This window comes from Onychostruthus taczanowskii, unplaced genomic scaffold, assembly GCF_017590055.1.
Source record: "Onychostruthus taczanowskii isolate IOZ18803 unplaced genomic scaffold, ASM1759005v1 scaffold34, whole genome shotgun sequence".
Classification (NCBI taxonomy): Eukaryota; Metazoa; Chordata; class Aves; order Passeriformes; family Passeridae; genus Onychostruthus; species Onychostruthus taczanowskii.
In genome coordinates this window covers 7178482-7206204 of record NW_024500794.1, presented here as the reverse complement: position 1 = coordinate 7206204, position 27723 = coordinate 7178482, and the positions used below count along the sequence as shown (strand labels likewise).

The 27723-nt window shown below is 41.2% G+C and overlaps 2 protein-coding genes across 6 annotated transcripts; one reads left to right on the top strand and one right to left on the bottom strand.

Annotated features, from left to right (window-relative positions):
- Nucleotides 1-331: 331 nt before the first annotated feature.
- LOC121339199 lies at nt 332-8874 on the bottom strand. Its single transcript, XM_041410799.1, has 4 exons — nt 8852-8874; nt 8221-8582; nt 1420-1567; nt 332-727 (listed from the first exon to the last, which is right to left on the bottom strand). The coding sequence occupies exons 1-4, from the start codon at nt 8872-8874 to the stop codon at nt 637-639; spliced, it is 624 nt and encodes a 207-aa protein (XP_041266733.1). The 3' UTR covers nt 332-636.
- LOC121339318 (OX-2 membrane glycoprotein-like) lies at nt 8200-24098 on the top strand. 5 transcript variants are annotated; one of them, XM_041411026.1, is made up of 7 exons: nt 8200-8318; nt 8751-8856; nt 9725-9806; nt 10576-10902; nt 11556-11822; nt 13577-13693; nt 20866-24098. In XM_041411026.1, exons 3-6 carry the CDS (start codon nt 9749-9751, stop codon nt 13687-13689), a joined length of 765 nt encoding a protein of 254 aa, XP_041266960.1. In that variant the 5' UTR covers nt 8200-8318; nt 8751-8856; nt 9725-9748; the 3' UTR covers nt 13690-13693; nt 20866-24098. The 5 variants fall into 5 exon arrangements, with proteins under 5 accessions (XP_041266960.1, XP_041266959.1, XP_041266957.1 ...); XM_041411025.1 differs by having other exon boundaries at nt 8314-8437; XM_041411022.1 differs by lacking the exon at nt 8200-8318 and adding an exon at nt 8414-8548.
- The last annotated feature ends 3625 nt before the right edge of the window (nt 24099-27723 follow it).

Here is a 27723-nt window from a genome sequence, read left to right as displayed (position 1 = left end):
TGGTTTGTGATTTGACAGTTATTGATAGCCAAAGAGTCAATGGTAGATTCTTCCTTGCTATTTTGGTGCTATTTGCCTGGTTCTTTTCAATGTTATTTTATCACACAGACATCTTAGCCATTTTTACAAGTACTTTCAATCAATATTAGCTATTTCACTATGTTAGTTAGTTAGTTAGTTACAAAAGTAAAGATATTAGTTATTATTTCGCAACAATTACTTCCACAAAAGTTAATGTTATAATACACAGCACATAGCCTCTATTTTAATATTTTTCAAAAGCCTAAACTATATTTTATCACACTAAAATATACAATCTACGCAGGGATTACGGCAACCATAAAAGGCTGACAAATTATTCTCTATTAAAAGCAGTTAAAAAGAGATTACAAAATCTACTATAGCAATATAATTTGTAAAAGCCAATAAATCATAGCAAAAGCCAACAAATACATATTTATTTATAACACTGGGGATGTTGTGTGAGAAGTTTTGGGCTCTGCCCGAGACTTCACTGCAGGGGAAGAGTCCTTCCCCCCTTCCTGCCGTTTCTGCGGAGCAGAGGGAGCGGTCGCGCAGTGCTGTGGGACACCCGCGGTGCTGTGGGATAGTTGTGCATTCGGCTCCAGGACACTGCTACGCTGCAATTCGGCACCAAGGTCGAATCTGCCGGCTTCCCCTGCTTCTGCCAGCTGCTCCTTGGTAGTGCTGAGATCGAACGCTGCCCCTGAGTTTGCAAAAGGAGCAATTTTCTTCATTCCCTCCCGGTGCCGGCTGAGGAGACCATGGTACGCTCTCTGTCTCCTCCCCTGCCAGCTGTGTCATACTACACCAGAGGGGAAACACGGCACTCAGCAGGTGTGAAACTTCTGTTTCTGTGGTGTTGTCTGTTCTGCTCTCTTACACATCTACACACATACATATTTTCTAGTAAAGAACTGTTATTTCCTTTCCTGTATTTTTGCCTCAAAGCTCTGTAATTTCGAAGTTACAATAATTTTGAAGGAGGGGTCATCTTTGCATTCCAGGAAGGTTCACGCCTTCCTTGGCAGACATTTGTCTTTTAAACCAAGACACTGTGTCACCAAAAACTGGGAAATAAATTATACAAGCAGTATGCTAGGTTACATAGTCAACAACAATTAATTCCTAATAACAACAAATCATATTATAAACATCAGTTTATTCATAATAATACTTGTTTGGTAAATACTTGTTTGGTAAAAAAATTGCCCCTTTGAGACTTTAATATAATTTCTTCAAAGTCTCATATCCACTTACTGTATTGGCCTAGTCTGTACAGCAGTATGTATTGGAACAAGTGATCAAGAGCATGAGTAAGATCAGCACAATAAGTACAAAGAGTTGTTTTAACCATCGTAAGTTGGGGAGCCACAAATCTACTTCTTGCACCTTCACCTAGTATTGATGGTTAGCAGCACTTGATATGGTCCCTTCCACTTTTCTTGGAGAGGCTCTTCAGTCCAAGTTTTGTGGTAGCCTCCTGGTTGGTATGGATGAGCTGTGATGTCCAGTATCATGGATGCTGCCAGCAAAATAAATGTATCTGTGGAGAGAAGACAACACCTGCCCATGGGATTGAATATATTCTGTCAGACGCTGGTTCATATCTCCTACTTTCCCACTCAACTGAGGTCTCCATGGAGTGTGCAAGCCCCACTTTACCCCTAACATTTTAGCTGGGCTCTTGATATTTCAGCAATGATGTGAACCTCTGTCTGGTGACATTCTTATTGATACTGCAAACCTCAGGACAATTTCCTTCACCAAATCTTTACTAGCTTTGTTAGCACACTAAGAAGAAGCTTCTGGCCATCCTGAAAAGGTATCTACCAGTACCAATATATACCTGTGGCCCTTTTATCATGGCAGCTCAGCAAAACTATTTGCCAATAGTCTTCTGGACAATTTCCTTTTTTAACAGTCACAGGTGTGTGTGTAGGCTATCTAATTTGATGTGCATTGTTCTTTAAGTGTTTGGCACTTTTTAACAATGCTTTTTATGATACCAGTTATTCTTGTGTTCAAAACCTGAGGCTTCATTGCTTCTACCATAAATTCTATTCCTCAGTGAGTTACCATATGTCCTTCTCCTGAGATTTTCTTCATAAGGTGTTGGGGCATCTTGATTTGTTAGCTGGATATAATCCACCATCCTTCAGGACTCTCGTCAGCATCTAACAATTCTGCCAATTTCTCATACTTAGCCTGATAATCAGAAGCCTGCTTGTCCAAATACTGTTATTTCTCAGGTAAACCCAAAAGGACGTACCCACCAGAGGCCTCCTTGGCTCCTTTTTCAGCCAGGCAATTTCCAGTATTTACTGGGGTCTTCCAGACTGATGAGCTTTACAAAGCATTGATGCCACCTTTCAAGGTAGCTGCACCCCCTCTAACAATTCTGTATTATTTGTCCATGTTTCACAGGAGATGCCTGGGAGGTTAACAGCCCTCTCTTTCCAAACAGTTCCATGGGCATGGACCACTCCAATAGCAAATTTTAAGTCTGTCCATATATTTACAATCTTATTCTGTGAGAGCTCCAATGGTCTTGTCAATTAAATCAGTTCTACTTTCTGAGGTGATATGTTGGGTTTATAGCTTTGGCTTCTATTACGTCACGCTGAGTTACCACTGGCGTTTCGGATTCCATTTTTCACAAAGCTGCTCCCGTCCACAAAGAGCTCCCAATCCATGTCTTCCAAGTTCTATATGTCATCTCAACAACAGTACACCTGTTCAGTGGTCTGCAAACAATCATGGGCCAGTTCCTTTCATAATGAGTCAGCTGTTAACACTGCTGGATTCAGGTTAGTGACTTTTAATTCCAGGTTAATTACTTTTAATTCCATGTCATCTTGTTCTAGCAGTACTGTCTGGTACATTAACATTCTACTTGGTGATGACAGTGTCCTTCTTTTTGTTCCAACATCACTACAACTGTACAAGGCACAAAAACAGTCAGCTGCTGCCCCATGGTTAATTTTCTTTTTACTTCCTGGATTTGGAGGACTGCTGCTACTACTCTCCTGAGGCAGGCTGACCATCCTTTGCTCTTCTAGGATGCCAGTTGTTATGTCAATACCCCCAATGCCAAATGGAATTTTTCATGCATAAACAGTTCAAAAGGTTTACCAAGTCCAGTAGTCCCAGTGCAGGCGAAGTTAATAGAGCATGCTTCAATTCCTGAAAGGCTTTGCTGCATTCAGGCTCAGTTCCTTTTTAGAAAGGGGCTCAGCAGTTTGACAGATAGCCTCCTTTCTTTCCTGGTGTTGACTTCTTTGCCCGTGTGAAACAGCGAATCTCCTAAACTGCAAGTACCCTGCTAAGTTACAAGGTGAAGCCTTTCCACAGAACAGTTCAGCTGAGCTGGCACAGGCCTCTGCAGTGCTGCACCAATCCCTCAGCCTCAGGACAAACCCAACCAGCGCATGGTAACAGAGGAGCCTGTGGCCAGAAACTTGAATGTTTTCTTTTTCAAACATAATTTGTGCATTTAATTTAGTCAACACATCTTTTCCTACTATTGGTATGGGACATTCAGGTGTATAAGGAAATTGATATGCTAACACCAATTTACCAATTCCAAATTTTAATGCTGAAAGAAAGGCCAATTTTCCTTTTGCTCTGTCACACCAACATTGTTTCGGACTAAATTTTCCTTTAGGCATATTTAAGACTGAATACACCACTCCAGTATCTACTAAGAAATTCCGTTTGTCATTCCCTGCGTTAATGTAATCCCCACAGGTTTAGCTGGGGATGACACCTCCAGTCCCCATCACACATCTTCTAACAGGGGGAGCCTTCCTGCCTGATCAGGAGATTTAGGTCATGTTTGTCCTTTTCCCCACAGAGATTCTCATTTACAATGGCCCTTCTCTTAACAAAATAGCACACAGACCTCTGTACAACTGTGCCTGCAATTCCTTCTCTGTCTCTCTCCCATGATGCCACCCCGCCCCCACCCCCCCCAACTGGGCTTTGTTCTGCTAACACAGCTTTCGCTCCTAATTATTGTACGTGTTCCATGCTGCTTCTAACAACTTACTCAGATCCCTAGGAATAACATATCCAATCACCACATAGCTACACAACTTTCCCTGGGTCTTCCCTACAAGTTTGTTCTACGGTACTATACCCTTCATCAGTTTCCAAACCCAAAATCCTTTCAAAACCCTTCCATCAACTTCATAATTTATGCCTCTTCTGCCTGCAGCTAGAGGAAAGTCCCTGCTAGATAAGCTGCAACCTTATCTACTCTCTCAGTCCCTCTTGTCCCCTTGAGGCCCCCTGTCATGGGCCCTCATGGCCCTTCTCTTCCACAACCCTACTTTATACAGCAGCAGCTTTATAAAAAACACATTGTATTGGAAACAGTGTTTCACAATACTACAAGCCCAGCAGTATTGCTAGGCTTTTTTCTTTATTTTTCTCAAAAGCTAAAATCACTTAAGGACCCCTTAATAACAGGTAACACTCTGTGTGTGTGTGTGTGTGTGTGTGTGTGTGTGCCCGTGTAAAACAAATCTACATACAACACCTTAACAATTATGCATTCCTCAGCTCCTACCACCTGCTGCAGCAGGGACTGCACTACCTGTGTGCCCTCCCACCACCCACCCCTGTCTGCCCTGTTATGGACTAAAACTTTCACTACCACGGTCGCATTCTTCTTCTTCCAATTTTCCAATTCCACATCCACTCCATGCCTTTTTCTCCCCTTTGTGCTCCTCTTCCTCAATCCAGTCGCCCTTTATACATGGATGATTGACACTGAAATGGACTCCAGAAATTTTTTGTCCTTTTATCCCCACCTACGTCTAACTCTCCCTACGGAGAAATCTTGTGCAGTTCGCGCTGGAGAAATTGGCAGGATCTCAAACTTTTAACCGTTTAACCTTTAAAGGTTAAATTAAACAATTTAACCTTTCCTTGTTTTACAGAAGTAAGCTTGAGAGACAGAGATGTGGTTTGACTGTGATCAAGTGGTCGAATCACCAGCAAAATGACAGCTGGTGGCAGATCCTCTGAACCAGGTTAGACCTTCTAGTAGATCCATATAAGCATTTGCAACCTGAAGATGCACTGCCTGAGCATGATGATTAAGAGGGATATGCTAATTGATGTAAGCAGAGCCAGACAGGAGTTCAATCAGCAGAACAGATGTTCTAATATAAACCTCCGGAAGACATCCTGTACAACCTAATGTGTTTGGTTTTACTGGAATCTATGTCACTGACTCCATTCACCCTTTTTTTTTTTTCCTTTCTGCTGTTAAGTAATGACAGCTTGGATCAGCTGTATCATATATTTTCCTTAAGCCTGTACAGGTTTTGCTGGCTAGTGGTTCAAATGGCTCTGCTTATAAGAAGTCAGTAGTCCAGAAATCAAGGGAAGAATGAAGAAATATATTAACAGTGAAATGTGTCCACACAGAAGGCAGAGGAAAGAATGAAGAATAAATCTCATTCATGACAGAAGGAATTTTAAATTGCTTCTTCCACCAGCATACAGGGTGTATTACAGTTAAATAAATTTTTAAAAATGAACAAAGACCTCTCTGAATTTTTGGACAAGAGCTCTCTACTTACTCTCTTTCTCACTAACTTCAAAGGATTTATAATACCAGAGAGTCCATGTCACCTTGGCTACCACCAGCTCCAGAAAACATAACGTATAAAGAACCTTATAAAGCTTGGTAAAGATTGCTGACTTGAGCCAGGTTCCTGTAAAAAGCAACAGTTGACATTCAAACATAGAATAAGGTAGAAGGGGATTTTTGTGCCTTTTTCTCCTCTAAATATAAAAATAATTTGAATATTCCACTATTGCTGGTTTGGCTGGAGTATTTTCATTTCCCTCTGTCTGCCCTGAGGTTACCTCTGGTCTTTGCCTACTATTTCAGGATCATCCTTTCCCTGCTCAGCTTCTCTTCCAAAGGAGCAGCCCTCTTGATTTGCAGACCCTTTCATAATTTTCTTCTTTCTTCTCTAGGTTGCTCCAGCCCACTGAACAAGTAATAACATTTGCCTAAATACAGGCAATTTGCCACCTCAGTAGTTATGTTACTGTAATATATCACTCAAATCCCTCCAAAGTCCCCTTTATTTTCATGAAATAAGAGCAGGAAGATATCACTGGGATTTCCCTCCTTTTGTTGCTTTGATGGCACAGGGCACTGCTGGATAAATTTATTTTAATCTGTGCAGTGGGCAGTTATCTGGACTTCCCTCTAAAATCCCCTCAGCTATAGTGAAGGCACGTGAGCACAGGAAACTTGCTAACATATTTTTGTTGTTAAAACAAAAAGAGTGTGAAGTGTTATTACATTAGTCTCAAACAACTGGTGGGTTAGTTGCTGGCCTGTTTTAGAAGGAACAAAAAGGGCAAGGCTGGTGGAGTGAAATGTAAGTGATTTAAGACATAGTGATTTATCCTAAGAGATAAAAAGAAAGGTAGAAATAAAGGTAGTGGTAAAGTTGAAATTTTGTTGAAAAGCCAAGGGGCTTTGGTTAGTTAGCTGGCAGAGGGAAAAGGTAGCAGCAATAAATCCAGCACAGTGGTGGGGAAGGTGTCTCCCAAGTACAGCTCTACCCACCTGGAAGAGACACTGCCCTGATCTCCAGATCCCAGCCACAAGCTGGGCCAAATCTGTTGGGGACAGCAGAAGCTTTCTATTTCTACAGGTCAAAAGGCGCTCCTTTGTGCACCAAGGTACTGAGAGCAGCAGGACAGGCGAGGTTAACACATGGTGGGCCCGGGATGACTTGGGAAAGATGCAAACATCACCTTCCTCCTTAAGACAGTTTAGCAGTGTTATAAATGGGAAGCTTGACTAGGCCAATAGTCAAGCAGCAATCAATTTATTAATTAATATGGTAAAGTATGAGCAATACAGCGCTGGGTACAGCGGGGGAAGTTTTCCCTCCAACTGCACACTGATAGTTGGGGCTTACAGGTATTTCTAGGAGTACTCATAAGCTTTCTCAGCAGTTTCTATTCCCAATTTTTCCATAACAACTCTATACCCTGCTGTGATTTAGTTTTTCTCAGGATGTATCTCAGAAAAGAGTATCCCCAGATGGTGGGGTCCAGCTTCCAAAAGAAGAAAGAAGTCTCCCAGCTGGTGAGGTCCAGATTCCAGATGCGGGTTTGCCTTTTAATTGTGAGGACTGTAAATCTCATAGCAGTTATGTCCAGCTTCCCTTGGTCGAAACTATCAATCCTTGAGTTGATGTTCATCTTCCTTTCTCAGGCTGCTTTTCAATATTTTGTTAAGGCATCGAGATAAGCATGTTTCCTTTTTATATATTCTAAAGCTATAGTTTCAAAGATCCTTACTACAAGCAACATTCGAAAATTATACTTCAACAGGTTATTATTGCAAAACTCTTTTTAGCTAGAAGCAGAAAGTTCCTGTCAAACAGCAACATCCTTAAAGCTTTAATTCAAATGCTCCTAAATCAACTTAAGACTTATAAAGGTTAATTGCAAACAAAGGATAGGTTCAAAGGCCTTCTTCCATGCTTTACTTCCTCAGTTATTTATTAGAATTGTCTTTGTAATTGTCCCATGGTCAGTTTCCACACATATCACAATCACAGATACACATGTTGCCTGTATGTACCTGACACGAAGCACAGCTTTGTATTTCACAGTAGCATTGCTCCAAATATTCACACACATCTGTGTCCTAAATAGGAATGAGTTTCTGGGTTTATGTAGGCATCTTTGTCAATTAATTCGGGCAAGGGGTTGAAATTGTGGTGTTTGATTTTTCCTGTGAGCAATGATAACTTAAAATAGTGTCTGTTAAGATAAATATTGCAAGTGGTGTGAGCAGTGTATGAACGTGTGCCTGTGTATGAAAGCATCTGAAGAAAGAGCAGGCAATGAATGTCCTGTACTGATCACTAAAAATGCTGTTTCTAACTAATCAGATAGAAACGGGTTGTTTCTGTCAAGCCTGCAACAAAGCCTGATAAGTTACCCGTTATAGTTTTATCAGCGCAAGATGCTAATCTAACAACACAAAAACAGCACAGAGATTTTCCAGTATCACTCCTGCTGCCCCTTTTGCTCCCCACCCAACAGGAAGGCAGCAGCGAAAGCAAAAGACCACTCCCAATTATATAAGAGATACAGCCTAAAATGATTTGTTTCTGGGCTGTTATGAATACCCGTGTTTCCACGTACTTGGCCGAGAGCAGCCATCCCTGCCGCGCCTTCCCCGGACGCATTCCTGTGTCTGAGGAGGGTTCCGGGCGGAGATGGGCAGTGGGCGCCGGGCGCGGGTGAGCCTGACCCCGCCGGGAGGACGGAAGCCTGGAGGCACCGCCCGAGGCTCTCGGCTCCTTCCTCCGTCCTCTCTTCCTGCCCGGGAGGACCTCGGCAGCTGCCTTTGGAAACCTGGGTGACGGCAGTAGGGGGAAAATTTCTTTGAAGTTAAGGGAGGTTCCCAGAAAGTGGTGGCGGGCGGTTTGTCCCGGGAGCGGCACAGCCTGTGGCTCAGGAGCCCGCCGAGGTGCGGTTTTGGGAGACGCAGGAAAGGATTTGCGCTTTACTTGCCCAAGTCTTTAACGCCTTTTTTTTTTTTTTTTTTTTTTTTTTTTTTTTTTTTTCTTTTTTTTTTTTTTTTTTTTTTTTTTTTTTTTTTTTCCCTTTCTTTTTTGTTCTTCTTCTTCTTTTTCTGTTCGTTTTGGTATTTGTTTCCTCACTCCCTGCAGCACCCGTGACTGGAGTTGTGACCTAAAGGGACTTTCTTTCTGTGCCCGGTATAGCTACACGGTATAGCCTCGTTCCTCATTGTGTGAATTCTTGTAGCTACCCCGGGTACGTGCAATGGTGCATTATGAGCTTTAATGGGTACTAAAGCAGTGAAGCAAAGGATTGTTACTGAAAACTCTGCTTGTCTGCAGGCGCGGTGCATCTTCCCCTGCTTTATAAACAACTCTGTGACTCGGTAGCTTCTGCTTGCTATGCTGGCCCTTGATTTCTGCATGCTTGTGGGAACAGCTGGATTTCTTATAGCCGTGCTCAAATATCTGACTACATAAACTTTTTTCATTGGGCTTGTTGCTGATATGTTGTTTCCTGATTCTACGTATGACATCTTGGTCTCTATTTGTTCTTGCTTACTGGAGAGTTATATCAGGAGTTGTTTTAGCACAGTGTGTTTAAAACTTAAGTGCAGGTTGTGAGTGTACGCAAGTTTGTTGGCAATTTGTTTTTAAATACTTTTTTCTTCCTCTTATTTATTGATTTATTTACTAACCCTTCTTTTTTTAACCTGTATAATATAGAAAATACTTTTCAGTTGACTGTCTCTTTTATTTTTTGAATGTTGTGAAAATCTTTAAAAGGTTGGGCTTTGCTTAAATTCTTGACAGAAGATGATCACAAGATGCTTCAGCTAGTTTTGCAGGCATTGGCAAAAAAACTCAGCAGTGGGAGTGGGTAGAGTGTGTTACAGAGGTATTTGTTGCAAAATTATGTATCCTCTTGAATATAACACCAACTTCAGTTTCAGGCAGGTCTACAATTCAGTTGTAGGAAACAGGGCAGTAAAACTTGTCAAGTCTTGCTGTCTGACCCCAGAACTACATTCTTTTTCACATGAAAAATCTACTGTTAATTTTTGCACCCTGAATTTACAATATCACCAGAAGGTGATCTGTCATCTCTTCTTGTTTTTCTTTAGGCGAAGCAGATTTTCTCTTCCAAAATGACTTTACGAGCTCTGGTTTTGTGTTTGGCGTATTCTGGGCTTGGAAAGGCAAATGGTAAGTTGAATTTCCTGAAACCTGCTTGAAGTTGTTTGGGGAACTGGTTTCAGGTTTCTGAGGCTTCAGCAGAGTAAGAGACAAACACAGTTGAAATACAGATTGCTGGTGCTGCTTGACTTACATTCTTACATAGCTGAGACAGAGACATGCAGCTGGTAGTTGTGACACAAATCCTCCTGGAGCAGCATTTAGAGATGGGAAGGACAAGAAGCATCCCCTATCTACAGTGACACTGGACACCATTGTTAGCCTGAGTTGACAGCTTCCAAGAGTGGGGCATCCCAAAAGGACTTCCTTCCTTCCATCTCAAATGTGCTGTGAACTCTAAAACGACAAGAAATCCTTTTAAAGGCATTTTGCTGTTTACTTCTCTGATAATGTCTTGGTGTGTACTTCTCTCATGCATTCCATCTTCCTCTAGCTCTTAGGAAACAAAAATTGAATATTTGCTGAGAATAGGAAGTCATGAGCTGATTTAGTAAAACTTAAGAGGGAAGTCTGCAAATATGGGTACAAAAATTGGTAAATCTTTTTGTCTTTTAAGTAGCTTAGAAGAAAGGTAAAGCCTCAGCCAATGTAAACCAACATAACTTCATTGATTCCTAGGAGTATGCAGGAGATGGACATTTTTGTAGGGGAAAGCCACAGAAACAATATGTAACTGAAGGAGTTGTGTTTGTGGGTAATCCAGGCCTTAGAATCAACATTAGGCTTCTGAATGTGTGTGATATCTGCCCATTTAATTAACTGTTTACTGTCATTGCAGTGGTTCCTCAGGCTGGACACACAATAGTGAGGATGGGTGACAGTGTGACTCTGAGCTGTGCCCTGACAAAACCCATGGATGTTCTGCAAGTGACATGGCAAAAGGACTCAGAAGAATTACATGATAATATAGCTACGTATAGTAAAACGAACGGATTAAGGATTCAGAAGCCCTATGAAGACAGAATGAATTTCACAAGTTTGGAACTCAACAAGACAAGCATAACTTTTTGGGACACTAGAATGGATGATTCAGGATGTTACAAGTGTCTCTTCAATGTTTTCCCTTCTGGTCCTCTCTCAGGAAATACCTGCCTGAGTGTTTTTGGTGAGGTTCTCTGCAGGGATATGTCTCTAGTGAAATAAGAGGTGTTTTTTCACCCACATTATTTCCTTGAGCAGATTCAAGAATTGCAGTGATGGGAGCATCCCTTGGTGGAACATGATGTAGAAACAGAGCACTGCTGCTGTGAGCAAAACTCTGTGGGTCATATTCAAGATTATTGTGGTTGTTTTGGCTGTTGTTTGTTACTCCTTGAGTAGCAGCTGAAAAGCAAGGAGAGGAATCTTTTTAAGTCTTTGATCAGTCGCAGCTGGAATGTGGGCAAACCAACACTGCCCACTGGAGTTTCTTTTTGGTGCAAGGTACAATCCCAGTGCTGTGAGCTGCTCTCCCAAACCCTACCGTTGATAGAGAATTAGCAGATAGGACCAATAAATTATTTTACTTTACAGATTATTTTAATACTTGGATTTTAGATTGAGTGCAATCTTTGGGGTATATTACTTCAGCATGGGGGAAGGAGTATTGAGTCATGGAGGGGACCTGACCCAAGGAACTCTTCTTGCATTCCTTGCCATTGGGCTCAGTGTGAATCCAGTAAGCTTTGCTCTGATTTGTAATGGTTAGGCTGCTACTACTGCTTACGACCGACCAGGTGCTCCCTGTGGTGATGACTTGTCTCATTTGTGTGTTGGAAGGTCTCAATGTATCTGTCCATCACAACATTTCTGAAGGTCATGTGATAGTCATCTGTAATGCTGATGGCCTCCCAGAGCCCACCATCACCTGGAGCAACCTGTTCAATTCTACTCCTACACAGAAGACAGTCAAGCACAAAAATGGGATTGTGTCCATCACCAGTAAACTGGAAATCTACAATATTCAGAGCATCAGTGCACAGGATTTGATCTGCAGAGTAAGCAACACAAATGAAACATTTGAAATGCCTGTGAAAATAAAAGGAGGTAGGTGAGAAGTACAAGCAACTTGTTAGCATTCTCTTGGCTTCCATGTTTTGCAGTAGCATATTTGGATAGAAATCTTCTGTGAAGAGGAGGGAATGAGATTTTTATATGTCAGGAAATCCTATTTGTGTCCACTGTTGCCTTTGAGGTAGTAACATACTGGAGTCCCGTCCAAGAGGGGAAAAAAGCCAGACGAACCAGCTAGGGAGATATGGGATTTAGAGGCACAATGCAGCATCCACCATTGTGCAGCAAGTTGAACTTAGGTTTCCATGTAGGCCTTCATAATTTTTTTAACAGCTTAAAAATAAATATAAATATGTCAGCTGATATCCATAAGTAGAGTATAAACTCTATGGGTTGCTTGATGAACTCAGAAATTTTGAAATTCATAACAAACTGTATCTGAATCAAATGTTCCAGTTCAACTTACTGCATGTTTTGTTGTATATAATATGTACATGATGTTTTAGTTTCTCTGATTTTTTGCCAAGGCATATGTCCACTGCAGTAATGGTCAGAGAGTACTTTCAGGCATACAGAGAGGGGGTCAGTTGAAGATACTTATGTTTGGTTTATACAGAAATCTTAGATATATTAATGTAACATCTGAATATCTTACAACATTCTGTTCTGCTGGAAAGACTTTCACCCTGTTTCTGCAGATAAGAAATTGAAACATTAAAAGCTGAAGAACCATTTTTAGTTCATACAGGAGCACTGACTTGAGTGTTTTAAAATTCATGTGTCTCTTTATCCAGAGCCTTAAATTGAAGACCACTTGTAAATTAGCAAGACAGGAAAAGCAGCTCGTAGCTGTGGATTGATTCTGAAATTACATGCTCAAGAAGTGATTGTTACAGGAATAGTAGTAAAGAGCAGGATCTGATTTTTAATATCTGCTCTCTAAACATTCAAAAGCAATTTAGTTCTTAATTCTGAATTACATTACAATTCTGAAAAAGCGTACTAATCATTTTGTCCTTCCTCCAGTATTCTTTTGTTTTGGTCTTTTAAAAAGCAAATGTATAGCTCAAAACCAGAAAACTAAATAACTGTTATTATTTCTTGCTAAGTGGATAAAAAAATCAGCTAACAGCTGGTTGTTTTAACAATCATATATTTTAGAGGACAAGAAGTTCAAATGAATAGTTCAACATATCTTTGTTAAAAGACATCATTTTGGCTTGAGTCAAATAAATTTCAAGTCATGCAGTTTTCCAGCTAATGTCAGTGAACATTGAAATGAGCCTTTTGATTAATAGCAGTCAAATGAAGTGGTGATGTCTAACCGGGGAGGAACATTTACACTCAGCTGTTGGGTAGAGCTATTTGCAGGCAGCAAAACATAGCCTGTCTTTTTTTGTTAAAATTGATGTTGCCTTTTCAACAGTGTTAAGTGTTTAAAAGTAAGAATAATAAAATTCTGGGTGAACAAAAAAACTTCTGAAAGTGTTAAGATGAAGCTCTGCTTGTGTATGTATGCCAGTCACTGTATCAGGTATAGGAATGGCAGTGTTCTTTGCCATAGGCACATCTTTTCTTCACATTTTCTGTGGACAAGTACCTTTGTTTTTGAAGATACACAGGTTTACTTTATCTTTTGAGCAATTGCTGCTTTCATTTATCCTAGCAGTACCTTTAACCATATCGGAGGAACCACTGTCATTAATCAGACATCCTTGTGGCTCATTTTGCTTTTTTTCACAAAGAGATTAATTTGCTGTGGATGTTTTGTTGTTTTGTTTTCACAGAAGAGGTATCATCATTGCTTTGGCTGGTGATTATTGTGGTGCTTTTAGTAGTCATCATAGTTCTGATTCTGATGATGCTGTTCTGGAGGAAGATCCTATGCAGGAGGAGTTGAAGTGGTGAGTCACCAGTGTGTGGAAACATGATTTTTCTAGAGCCCATAATAAGGTCTGATCATCTGCAGAGAAGAAGACTTTGTTGGGATACCATTTGGGATTATGAGAGTGTCATACTGGACAACTTAGTAAAAATAAATAATAATAGTAATATGTTTACAGTTTTCAAGGTTGCCTCAGTTGCATGTAAGTTAAAGAGCTGTTTTCCCACTGCCAAGGGACAATCCAAGGCTGAGAATTGTGAGGGAAGGATCCAAGCAGAGCAGAACATGCTGCTCTTTCTTTGCTTGGAAGTAGCAGTCTCAGCAGAAGTAATTCACTCATCTTTCACATTTTCCTGGAAGCCTACAAAGTGTAGTATGCTCAGATAATTTTTGGCAGATTAAGTAAACATTGGTGAGGAACCCACTCATGGAGAGTGATGTCCCTTCAGGGGAACCACTTCCTACTGGTTATGGCACCATCTTTATATTTTTTAAGACAAACAGTAATATGATGAAGAAGTGTGCTCAAATTTGGCACGAGTGTGCTTCCTAATGATGAGTTAAGGAGAAGTTGCAGTCAGTGTAATGTCTCTGAGTGTGTAATAGCCCGGTCATGGATAAATTCAATTCTTTAGTCTTAATTAGTAGTAACATAATGAACAGAAAAGACTGGGGGGTGGGGGGTGACAGGGGGGACACCATAACCTTCAGAAATCACAGAAATTTGATGGTCATTGGTGGTTTCACTGTTGTTTAACTAAAGCTAAATTCCATGTCTGGCTTTAAATTCCACTGATATATTTAGAAACACCAACACATATTTATTCAGTTCCTGGTGATATACCTGCTTTAGGGCAATAATATGATATAAAAAAATGTTTCAAGGAGTATCACACCTGTCTATTGTGACTTTAGATCTATAGCATCTACTATTAAGAGGGTTTGACCTAATGAATCTGCTGCTACCAGAGACATAAAAGTCTCCACTGAGAAGAAAGAGAAATGAACACTTGCTGCACCCCAGATATAATGTCTTAATTGTAAAATGTATGTGAGGCTTTCATTATATGATCCTATAAACAACTCAGAAGATAAAATTTCTGGTTGAATTTTCAGACCAACCTGGAATTTAAAGTGCAAGAAGTTTGTTCTTAAATACTGCTTTTTAAAGGACCAGAAGAAAAAGGTGGAATTCTTACAATAAAAATGTATCTTTATTCTAGAACAATCATTCCAAACACAAATGAGCTTGTACTAAGAACACTGTGAAGGAGAGACCTTGAGATAGAGGTGATCTAATAGAGCTTTCCCTGGAGCAGATCTGAGACTGACCAGGAGGAGAGAGTGCCAGAAAGCACAGGTGCTGCTTTGCAGTGTTTTAAAGCCCCTTCATTGCATGGCAGATGAGATGGGATGCTGCGTCTGCGCTGGGGCCCGAAGCTGGACCGGTGCCTCTCAGTGAAACACTGCTCTATAAGATCAGGTTGTTCATGTTTGGAGTAGGCTGAGGATGTTAACGTGTCCTAGCATGATTCTGGCCCATGGATATTACTAGTTCCCTGGGCAATGCCATCGTGTGGGTTCAGCAATAATTTGTAACAGGGCCATCCCCAGCAGGCAGCAGGTTTCTTACACCCTACACCACACGCTGGGTATTGGGCTTAGAACCCCTAAGCTGTAGATGGATGGAATGTAGGAGAATAGAGATAGTGATGAAGGTAATATCACCCCTAAGGAGTTACAGCTGTGCTATCTATCAAGAATTAAAAACAGGCCTGCCCTTAATAGGCCACAGCTAAATCCAATTAAGATAAGTATTATAAAAGAGTAAGTTAGCTAATCCAGAAGTTAAACAAAGTTTATTAGCTGTGCTTAAAAAAAAAAAAAGAGTCAGTGCTGTGAAAAGCTGCCCATAAGAAATCGCCGAAAAAGTACAAAACCTTTACAATAAGATAGCAACACTAATCCATTTAGTGTATCCTTGTACCCTGACATGAGTCATGTAAGACATGATTTACTGCTGTGGAGACACCGCTGTGATGCACAGCAACAGAGCCTACAGTATCCCTTATTTGGGAAACTGAACAGATCCTCCTCCCCTGCCTTGTAAGGAAAGCGTAAGACACAGAAAAGCACTGTGCTTTCAGTTTCAACTGAAAGCACTGTGTCTCTTTTTCCTTAGCTAAAGGCTCAAAGTCCCTCTGTGTCTCCAAGAGAAATGGCGTCTCATGTCCTGCTGCCTGGGAAGACGTCAAGATTCCTGGCCCCACAAGCATGCCAACATGTCACAAGGTCAAGACTTAATGTAAATCCCTGTTTGCGGGAGCAGAGGACATAAATTAGATGAGCACTGTTTAGTAGTGGGTGTTTGTTGGATTAAAGTTTATCAAGAAAACCAGGATTTGAATGACATCAGTTGTTTGTGTTCCTTTCCATTTTTCATAGGTTTTGCTTAACTGTGATGCGAGGATGTGATTTCTGCAGTGAGGTTGAAAGTCATTAAGTCTCTGTTCTTTTAATGTAGTCCAGTTTTTATTAGCTATAGTTAGTATCTTTTCAGTTGCTCTTTGGCCTTGAGTTTCAAAAATGTATTGCACTGACCTGGATCAGTTTTGAATAAAGGCAGCATTACTTTATCCAGAGAAATTTTAACCAGCTGACCATATTCCTTCCTATGTGACCATCTAAGTGAAATGTATAGTGTGTCTTTTTAATTTACACCTTTTTCCCTGAAGGCAGTGTTAATTAGTTTGCTGTAAAACTTCAGTGGTGGTGCAGTTTGATCACTCTGTCACCGTCTGATTTTTTTTCCCCCTCTCCCAGGATGCTCTTTTCTGCTGGTGGCTAAGGGTTACTAACAGTTTATCTTGTATAGGATTCCACTTTCACGTTCCTGGGCATCCTTAGAATACTAAGAATATCTGTGGAGTTACAGTAATTTTTAACACTGTACTTACAGTGTGTTACCACTCCACAAGTACTATGATGAGGATATCCCCTAAACTTCTTCACTTTGGATCCTAGTCTGGATTTGTGGTGACTTGTTTTTTCCTTGATCATCTGTAAAATATGTTTATGCTTTTTAAAGCATTGGTTGTAGTTAGTTCACCCAAATAATATCTTGCAGAAAGCCCTTTTCTGGTTTTACCCTCTGTTGTCCTCAGATTGGGTGGAATGAGGAGCAGCACCTACGCATGTACTTTTGGAAGTGCTGTTTGTAACACCACAAGAGAGAGCTAACAAAAGAGTGCTAATAGCACTGGCTCGAGAATACCAGGGTCTGTCTGGGGCTTCAGTATTTTTCATTCTGCACTAGATAACAAGCACAGCCTTTCCAGGCTTGGCAAGATACTCAGTTCTTAAAGTAAAACAGTAGCTTTTTATCTGGGTGGCTGGGGAGCCTTCTCTGACAAAGTTTCTTCAAAGTGCTTTTGTATTTGAAAGTATGGTTAGGTTTTGCTTTGCTTTTATTTTGTTGTTCCCTTCCTCTTTATGGTAGATACTTGGGAACCAGGTATCTGGGACTGAAAGTCAATGTCCCATCCCTCAGGCATTTGCCTTGTGTACCTGTTACAGAGCATACATATATTTTGGTTCTCCCTGAAAACGTCCCCAGTGAAGTGTCTTCACAAGATTTGTGGATAAGTGACTTATTTGGAATCAAACTGAGCAGCCTTTGTAGCAAGTGCTGACACGCAGGTTTGGAAAACTCTCATCCTCTACCAAGTAGGTGGGCAAACCCAGCTGTGCCTATCATTTGATGTAAGTGCGATGAGCAGGCTGCAAAAAAATCACCAGGCATAAATTCTCCCATGCCTGAAGTTTCTTGATAGTGTTCATCTGATAAAAAGTTAAATACTGCTCATCTGATAAAAAGTTATATCCTTTCATTCCTTACTCAGCTAATCAAGCTTAACTGTAGACCACACTGAGATAAAGCAGTCCAGTTAAGAAGCCAAGTATCTGGGTAGAAGCAAAATAAAGGCTATTAGCCTGAATAAATTCCTGTGAGTTACCTGTCATTTATATGTCTTCACTTGAATGCTTTCCATAGCATCACTTGCTTATTTCATGGCTTGCAGGATACTCGTATTTCAGCCTGGCCAATTAAAAAGCTTTATAGTTAATTCTCAGGATGTATCAGTCTGCAGGGGGATAAAATTCCACGCATACATTTTTTCTGGAGGCTTGTGGCAGCCTGTGAGGAAGGACTACTTAACAAATGTATATAAAGGCCAGAATGTTGGTTTTTTGGGTGGCTTTTTTTTTTTTTTTTTTTTTTAATTTGGTTTGATTTTTAGGAATTGGTATATTGATCTCACTTGGGTAGCTTATGCAGGTTTTGCCATGTGAATATTCAGAAATATTCAAGTAATATATGTGTGTTTAAAAAAACTCTAACAAGAGGGGAAAAAAATTGGGGCTTTTAATTGAGCAGATATGATACTGAATAGATAGGAAAGCTGAACAGAATAGGTTAACCTGGAAGAAAAAAACTTGAAGTCATAGAAGAAGAGAGTAGGCCAGACTAAAAATTCCATTCTGCAGAAAGCAACAGCATAAAAATCTGGTTTTCCTGTTTGGAAATCAAAACATTCAGGTTCTCCTTCAAGTGGAGATTTTATGGAACTCAGATGTAAGCAGCATTGACTTTACCTCTTAGTGCTATGGTTTACTTGACAAGATGGTATCTGGTCAAAGGTTGGACTTGATGATCTTGGAGGTCTTTTCCAACCTTAGTGATTCTACGATTCTGTTTGTGTCTGAACACAACCCGCTATCTGTATTCCAAAGAAATGCTGAAACTCAGTGTGCTTAATATGTTAGACAAGTACTCCAAAACAGGTTCAAAATACCTCCTTGTTACAAGCTGGAGATCACTGAAGACCCTGAATAAGAATTTAAGGTTCCCTGATTGAATATTATAAGATTTAAGATTCCCTTTGGAATTTGATGGTTGTTACAAATAGTATAGAATCAGGTCTGGTTAAGTGTAAAATAGCAGCTTGGCTGATCAGCGATATCAGTGGATATGAGAAACCCAAATTTTGGTGGCCAAATATGTCCTGGAAGGCTGGGAAATACATACTATGCAGGAATTCCAGTTTTTGAGAAAATTTATAAGAACAACTACTTGGTTATATTTTACATTTCTTTGTTTATAGTAAACATAGTAATTAATTCCGGAGGAGTCATTATAGCAGTATTCCCTAGTCTGTATTCAGTTTGGGGAAGGCTCTGTTTCTAAGCTCTAGCTTAAAAATGACAACAATTCTTATTTTATCTTACGACTTCGCATGTTTCTCCAGTGTTTGCTTTGATATCTGGTTTTCTTATTAGTGAGAGACTCAGCAGTTGAGAAAAATACAGTAGCAGCTTGGTTTTGGGAGAATTTTCAGAATAGTATTTCCAGAGAAGCCCACTAAATACCAGACTTTCAGATGATAAATTCGAGATATAACTCCTTCTTTCCTAAGGCAGATGGATATAACATACTTCCTCTGCTCACAGAGGAATGGGTTTCTGGCAGTCACGTCCCAGCTGGCAAGGCTCATTCTAAAGTAGCCTTGGTTTCCTCTCAAGTGTGGCTTTAATGAGAGTAGGAGATTATATTTGTCCTATTTTGAGTTACTGAAAAATAGCAAAAACTATGCAGTGAATAAACAACAGCATCATTCCTTTACCCTTTTTAATACTAAACCAAAAAAAAAAAAAAAAAAACAAAAAAAAAAAAACAAACCACCAAACCCAAGCCAACCAAGCAAACAAAAATCCCAAAACCCAAAAATGCCATAGTGTAAAAACAGTATAGACAAACAGACCTAAACAAAGCTACTGAGGGGAGGAATTAAAAAACCAAACAACCCTCATGACAGAAATGTCAGTGAAAGGGTAATTCTGCTGTCAGGCTGTCCATCAGGTTTCCTGCAGGCATAAATATTTTGCAACTCAAGATGTTTTCTGTATTTAATCACACACTGTTTTAAGACAGCTTCTGTTACCTGGTGATTACACCTAATTTTCTGTTCACAGAAATGTGCCTGGCAGTACCCTCTGGTCTGTATCATATATAGAGGGAGGATGGGCACACTTTGCAAACTTTCCATGCTTTGGTGCTGTTTTCTTTCTGAAGGACAGAGATGGCTGGTGTTTTGTTTGTTTTCCCTGTCATGTTTTTCTGGGAAAAGCATGCTCCTTATCCTGCCTTCCTTTTAGAAGAGCCAGGAAAGGGGAGTGCCAGGAGGAGGAAGGAGAGGGAGGTCACATGGGTGAGTTCTGGTCTCCTGGGCCATGGCTGGGGTTTTTTGTCTGGAAGGATTAAATCAATACTGTTGTGCTACTGACAGGATGAAGGTGGTGATGTAGGAAATATCTTGGAGTTTGTCCTGTGCATCTGAAGGAGGCTATGTGACTAGAACACAAAGCCTGTTCTTTGCAAACAGGGAGGCTTTTAGTATATGTGACTAGTACAGTTCCTATCCTGTGCATCATATTTGTGCTCATATTGCATTACGAAGTAATTTTCTGGTCCTTCCTTCTCCTTTTCATTCCAACAACAGGGCTTTGTATATAACAAGAAAATAAAATGGCTGGCAGCTGAAAGGGAGAACAAATAGCATTCCTGTAATATGTGGATAGTTGCCTCATTATTTTTCATTCACTTCCTTGATAAGAACTACTTATAAACTCAATTCCAAAGTACTTTACAAAATACTTTGTCTGAATGAAGGGTTATTAGATAAGGAACCGCTTTCATAGTCTTCTACACGAAAAGTAAAGATGCCATATATTTTATTATTGTCTTCAAAACCATGTAGAGTTGTAGACTGAATCTCAAACATATAAAAGATACTATGAAATATCAAATTACTTAAATACTCAATATATGTGAGTTAATTAATAATTGGTGTATTATTACTAGTGAGGAAAGTTGGTTTACTTTTCACAGTTTAAAAATAATTTCAGGGTTTTGTATATTCCTTATGTCACATTCTGAATTCTGCAGAGTGTGTGATATCCAGAATTAAAAAAGCAGGGAAGTTGCTTACCAAAGGGTGGGTTGCTCCCCGCTTTCCCCGCTGTGCATTTCTCTTCCTCCTGTCCCAACAGCAAATGCACTAAGCAAAACCTGAGACAGCAACAGAATGGCCATGACTCATCCTTTCCTGGGGTTGTTTTTGTGTTTCCTAGGATCCCTGAGAATTTCCATCCATCTACCAGATCATTAAAAGCTAGCAGCCTGAAGTCAACATTGCACATAGTGACTTGACTGGCTGGAAAGAAGCAGCAAAAAAAAGGAGAAGACATCATATACACTGCCCTGTCTGGAAGCTGAGTTCATCACTGAAATGACTAACACAACATTTGCTATCTGGTCTGGGCCCTTAATCTTAAAATGTAGGACTGGAGGGACCACTTGGTCTGCTATTCTGCAGAGGAGGAGATTTTGTCAGGCAAAACCTTCTTTGCCCATGCCACTCTTGGTGCTGCTGCTGGGCAAAATGTATTTGTCTTCTTCCAGTTGAGTTTTGAAAATGTCTATGGGTAGAAGCTCTGCAGACTCTCTGGGGATTCTCTTCCAGCGCCTAATTGCTCTTGCAGTAGAGAGCGATTTAATTTTTGCCAACATCTGTCTGCAATTTCACTTGCAGCAACTCTTGAGTTCATCACCCCCTTCCTGTCATGGTTTTTCTTCTCTTATCTTAGTTGTTATAGCTCCGTTGTTATGGCTCCTTTTTCTCTGGAAAGATCTGCTGGACTCAAAATCACAGGACCCAAACCACACAGCATTTGGCAAAATTATGGGGAAGAGCAATAGGTCTCCAAGCAGGTGACTAAATAAAGGCAGTGGCAGCCACAATTTGGAAAGAAGAATTGTAAGTAATTTGTATAATATGTAAGTAATTTACTTTATTTGACTTTTTTCTAATCCTAGAGTGTTTTCTTCTGTGTTTTCTGGGTTTTTTTGGGAATGTGTGTGATCGGGCTAAATATATAAGTGAGGAGAAGGTAGTTACAAAGACCAGTAGTGGAAACATTGTCCCTATCCTACTCTTTGCTCAGCTGTCAAAAGGCATGGATTTTGTCAATAGTTTTTGTGCTCATCTTATGCACTGTTCCAGGTAGTCTTCCCTGTCTTCATCCATTTTTATTGTGTCTTTTTAAACACAGATAAATTTCTTAGTTGGCCAAAAGCCATTATTCCATGGCTGGACCTCATTGGGTGGGATGTCACACACTGAGCTCACTGTCCCGTGTCGCCACTGTGGCTGCAGTGGTATCAGCTGGCAGTCTTACAGAGACTGAGCTTACTGATTTGTCATGCTGCTGGTAGCAGATAAAGACACTGCACTATTCTTAGGAGCTGGGACCTAATTCTGCTCCTGTCCCAGGCTGGATTGGAGCTTCTCTCCCACCGTCCCAAGCTGCTCATCACTGCCAGCCCAAGCCTGCCGATCCAGCCATTCCCAGGCTCCAAGTTCCAGGTGCTTGGCCCCCTATGGCTGGGCAGCAGCAGGCTGTGCAGGAGTGCCGAGCACTCCTGGGCATTGCCCTGCAGCTCCTCATCTTTGTGAGGTCTTGAAGGCTCCAGATGCCTTCTGCCTTGTGCTTGTTTTGGTTGGGACAGAGTTAATTTTCTTAACAGACATTAGTATGAGGTCGTTGTGGTTCGAATTTATTTTATTGATGCCTTGTGTTCTGTTGTACCCCCATGTTCTCCCTGAGTTGGTTTACCCCTGGGTTTTACCCTCCCTCAAAGCTGTCCCTCATACCATTGCCTGCCCCTTGTTCCAGCTCTATCCCTGCCTGTCAAGCCAACCCAGCCCTTGATTCCCAAAGCTTCTCTGCCACTTAAACCTTGGGTCCATCCCATCCCTGTCTGCAACCCCCCTTTGAAATTCAGCTACTCCTCCAAGCGCCATTGGCACATGTCACCCATCCTCTCCACCCTCCTGCCCCAATTGGTCCCAGACACTGGATGTAATCCCGTCACTCCTGCCCTGAGAATTCCCTATTGGTTAGCTGTTAGTGTCCACCCCCTGACTTGTATCTGAACAGAACTACTGCACAGCACTGTTGGAGGATTTCTATCCTGCTCCCTTGCTCTAGAGTAAACTGTTCCTTGTGGAAGCTCAAGACAGCGAGCCTCCTCCTTTCTCCTCTGTGTGGTTCCTGTCCTGGCTTGTGTCTGGCACCTTAGAGCAAGTGGCTCTGAAGGTTCTGCTCCGTTGAATGCCCATACCGAGGCAGTTGCCCACTCCTGGCGTGGTGCCGGAGCTGTAAGAGCTAGCCTGGGTTCTGGCAGCCCCTTCATGAGGCTGTCCTTCTGACTGTCCCCTTCCTTCCTGGTGACTGTGCAGGCAGCTGAGTGGTGCTTCGTTGCTGGCTGGGGATAAACCATGGCAGCATGGGGATAAACCATGAACACTTTCACGGGGCTCTGCGCCTGCCCCACTGGGCAAAGATTGCTCAGTGCAAGTCTGCCCCTGGATGTACCTTCTCAGTGGCCCATTTTTACTGACAGGACAGACAGATGAGAGGACTGCAGGGGATCCTCTGGTAATTTTTTGTTCAGCTGATGAGTGCTAGAGTTTAAGGTGTTTCTCAGTCTTGTTTCTGTTTGAATGTTTGTCATTGTATCCGGATCACTAACAGTATTGTCTTTCCTTTTGGCTTTGATGAGCATTTGTTCGTGCGTGTGAAATACTCCTTCATACCAGAGTGCATAGAATTTTGGACTGTGCTTTTTATGTCATATGTTTACTAAGGGTACCAACTATCAAGCTGAAAAATCAACAATGGAGACTTAAAACTTAGGACTCAGTGCTCAGAGCAGGTATTTTGCTGGTTCTAGAGCTGTTGCCTGTACAGAGTCTGGTAAAAACTTCAGTGTGTCTGTCTGCTTGAGTTACCGAGGATGTGAGGGGTCGTGTTTGCTCTACTATTGTAGATGCAATATGAATTATTTATTTGTACCTTTCACTTTTTCTAATTAAAAAAAAAAAATCTGATCCAACCAAAACACCAACTGGTCCCTTTTTTTTTTTTTTTCTACTTGTTTGAGATACCAGAAATGTGTCATTGAAAGCTGTAGTAGTTTTGATTTATATTTAGCTTCCTTCCTGAACAGAAAATGGGAGTTCATGGGGCTTTTAGGGTGTTTTGGGCTAATTTTTCTTTTTAAAAGAAGGTTTTGAACAAAACTTTTGAGATAAATTTACAGAAGTATTTTTGACCACAGCAGCTGAAGTTTAGTTCAGATTTGAAAATACCTTCAGTCAATTAAAACAGTGTATTCTGTATTTTTACAATTATTGTCTGTGTCACGTGTGTTGCTTAATTATTTTTTATCTAAAGTTATGTGTTCTATTGATACATTGTCTGTCTTGTTTTCTGTATTTCCTTGAACAAAAAGAAGCCAAATAAAGAAAATTGAACATAAGGCCGCATCATTTCTTTCATTTGTAGCACAGTGCTTGTGAGATTTTATAAATCAAAGAAAGAAGCTGTTATTCATGAGCTCTAAGTGTATGACTAATTACTTTAGGAAAAGCAGTAATGACTCACTGTACTCTTTAGTACATGTGGCCTTTTGAGATCAATTGTGAAGCCACAATAATTTTTGTTTGTCATGACATCAGCTTCCACTTTTCTTCTTAAAAGATGTGGTGAATGTGTGAAGAGAAACTTGAGTGTAGTTAAAAGGATGTGTCAATACTACTGTATCCCTAGAGGAGCTGAATGTCATGGGACTGTGTCCTAGATGTGCTTGTCAGAGCTATATTTGTTGGTGAAATACAATAGTCAGTGATTTCCAGAGGTTTTCCAGAGATTGCAACATGAATTTTTTATTTTCTCAAGGTTACAAATGGTTGCTGGTGGTGGCTTCTGAGGAGCTTTCTCCTGGATGCTGGCCAAAGGTGCAAGTCTTGTTGCTGCAATACCTCACTCACCCTGAGCAATGGGAGATTGTAGTTCCTTCTCCTGGAAATTTGTTGCTATAGAACAAGGCATAACAGTTTTAAACTAAAAGAGGGTCAATGTAGATTATGTATAAGGAAGAAGTATTTTATAATGAGAATGGTAAAACACTGGAGCAGGTTGCCAAGAGAGATGGTGCATGCCCTATCCCTGGAAATATTCAAGGTCAGGCTGGATGGAGTCTGAGCAACCTGGTCTAGTGGAAGATGTCCCTGCTCGTTGCAGGGGGGGTTGGACTGGATGGCCTTCAAAGCTCCCTTCCAATCCAGATTCTTCTGTGATTCTAAGAATCTGACACTCTCAGATCAGAAAGCAGTGAGCCAGCAGTGCTGCGGCCCTGAGCACAGTACAGGGCACGCTGTGGTTTCTACAGGAAGAGGAGCAGCATTTTCCATGCGCAGGAGCAGAAGGGCTGTTTGCCTGGCCCAGGAGCTCCTGGCACAGCTGGCACAACTGCTCCTTAAGCCCCCAGCTGCAGGGTGGGCTGTGCTGACAGAGCAGGGCAGCAAGCAAACAGTTTGGGCTGCGGTGGTTCAGGCTGGGGCTGAGGTACGGTGTCACAGTTAAGTGGCCTTAGAAAGAGTAGATTGGCCACGCTTAACTTCACAAAATGTAAACATATGCAAAACAGCATGTTTCCTCAGGGAAACCTCAAAGTCACTGTAAAATCGACAAAAGGTTGCTTTTTTAGGCTGACAGCCTGGTCCTTAGAACCTGTCAAAATGTTTGCTTTTGTTTTCAAGTCACAATGCATTGTTTAGTTCCTACAGATGTCTCCTGTCTGTGTTATTTTATCCCTGACATGCTCAAGGATGTCATTACTCTGAATTGTGCTGACTTAAGGGACAGGAAGATAAAGTGTCTGTGAGAGGTAACATAACCACAGGGATGCAGAGAGGGTCTTCAAACCTCCAATATGCAGAGCTTGGTTCCTATAAAAGATAGAATTTAAAAAAAAAAAATCACTTCTGATCATACTGTGAGAATGACTTCTTTTTTGCCTTGGATGTTTTGAGTGTTTTCCTGTTGCCTTGCCACACTGACCACCCAGCCCAAGGTCAGGCAGCTGCTTCAGCTGCCTCTGAACTAGTGAATGCATGCTTGTGTTTTTATCCTTTATCTTTTCCTTATCCTTCACCAACCCATGAATTTTGCCTCTGCACATTGTTTCGAGTTTCCAAGTCTGAGAAGTAGACTTGGGATGCTTCTAGTTGACTTTTCCGTATCATTTCACGCCATGTGCCTGCCTGCTTCACTTCTGTGTCACCCAGCTGCTGCTCTGCTAACTAAAATGCTGTTTGCTTTGAAAGCATGGTGGCAGCTGTACTCAAAGTCTGTTGCATAACAAGATGTCAAGGAAAGAAGTTAAGCTAGAAGCAAAGAGAATGTATGGTGGGGGTTTGTCTGGATTTTTTTTCCTTAAGATGGATTTAAATTAGTGGCAGAATCCGCACTGAACAAGAACTTGCATGTTGATGACCAGTATTTTTTCACCCAGAAAGGCTTAAAAGTCTTGCAGCTTCAAGTTGAAAGCACTTCGATTGTTTTTTGATGACCATATTCCGTGAGCATCCCGGGAGGTGGTAATAAAGTGAAATTGGTGCTTTGAGTCACTTTGCCTTGCGAGAAGGAAGTGGACAGGCAGAACTGGGAAAAAAAAAACAGGATTGTAGGCCCAGCCTTACTAATCTGGGTTTCTACAGAGGAAAAGGAGGAGACGTATTTCCTTACTAATTGCAGTCTGATAAATTACTTCTGGAAAACAATGTATCTGGGTGTAGTGGTTGACAAAACAAAGTTTCCCACTTCTCGCTTAAGACAGAGGTTAAGCAGGTTGGTCCTTGCTGATGAAGTATGGATCAGAAAAATTGCCTGTTTTTGTAAGAGTTTGTTAATGTAATTTGATAAGGAAACACAGTGGGAGAATGATTTATATTTTATCCACTCCTAAAGTGATCTTGATTTCAACTTCCTCCTGATTTTGCCCTTTGCTCTTTAGGCTTCCCTGATTTGTTGTTCCTCTTGGTCCCAGACAAGTTCCTTCCTGATCATTCTTTTTCTTTGCAAAGGACTTGGCCTGAAGCGTGCTATTTTCTTGCTCATGTGGACACCCTCTCCATCTGATTTTCCGTTTCCCTCTCTGGTACTCAGGTGTTCACAACAGTCTCTCCATCACTGGAAGGTGTTTTCATCTTCCTGGTTCACAGTAACCACAAAGTGAAAATAGCTCCTGTGAAAGCTTGTACTTGTTTCCAAACCAGGAGGCAGCCCCTCAAGGAAAGACAACATGGACACCAGTATACAGACCTGGGGAGAATGTCCCTGCTCCTGTCTGTCTGCAGGAGCTCCAGAGAGCCCAGATCCTAGGCACACACTGCCTGGAGCTCATGAGGAGCCCACTGACGTGTTCACCTCCCTTGCTGGGCTGCATGATTATTCCATCAAAATGTACAGAAAAAGAAAATGTGCAACCGGGGGCCTGAGTAAACATGGTTGATGTCTCATCATGGAGTAAAAGGAAAGCAGACTCTCACAATTGCATACATTAAATTTGATTTTTGCTAAGCAACTGGTTATTTCAGCTGACTGATCCTATCTAGGGATAATAAATATTGGCATTCTCTGGTGTCCTTTATCACGTCACAGCCTGGGATAAGATGACTCGGTTAGTTAGAGCACTGTGCTAGTGGAGCCAAGGTGGAGGGCTCGATACCCATATGGGCCATTCACTTGAGACTTGGATTTGATGATCCTTGTGTGGTGCTTTCCTGCAACTCAGAATGTTCTGTGATTCTGTGATAACTTTGAAATTCACTTAGTAAGTCTTATTTCCTTTCTGGATTAATTAACATGGGAGTGAGAAATCTGTGATGATGAGAGCAGCAACTAGGAGAACTCATTAGACTTTGATGGAAACACAAGAGAATACTTTCTTGGGCAACATGGAAGGCATAATTGTTGGGAATGAGAGATTAGAAGACTTGGGGTGAGAGAAAGCTGGTGTGTTTCCCTGACAGCTCTGAGTGTCCCAGCATAGAGTGGTTGCACTGGTGAGATGAGAGAGAG

Excerpts from the sequence above, each read along its gene's own strand:
- LOC121339199 (XM_041410799.1), bottom strand. The coding sequence starts at position 8,874 with ATGCACCATTGCACGTACCCGGG. Across the intron at positions 8,583-8,851 it reads CACCATTGCACGTACCCGGG|CGCAAATCCTTTCCTGCGTC; the intron begins GTAGCTACAAGA and ends GGGCAAGTAAAG. Across the intron at positions 728-1,419 it reads CTGCTAACCATCAATACTAG|GGGCAGCGTTCGATCTCAGC; the intron begins GTGAAGGTGCAA and ends TTGCAAACTCAG.
- LOC121339318 (XM_041411026.1), top strand. The coding sequence starts at position 9,749 with ATGACTTTACGAGCTCTGGTTTTGTGTTTGGCGTATTCTGGGCTTGGA. Across the intron at positions 9,807-10,575 it reads TGGGCTTGGAAAGGCAAATG|TGGTTCCTCAGGCTGGACAC; the intron begins GTAAGTTGAATT and ends CTGTCATTGCAG. Across the intron at positions 10,903-11,555 it reads TACCTGCCTGAGTGTTTTTG|GTCTCAATGTATCTGTCCAT; the intron begins GTGAGGTTCTCT and ends GTGTGTTGGAAG.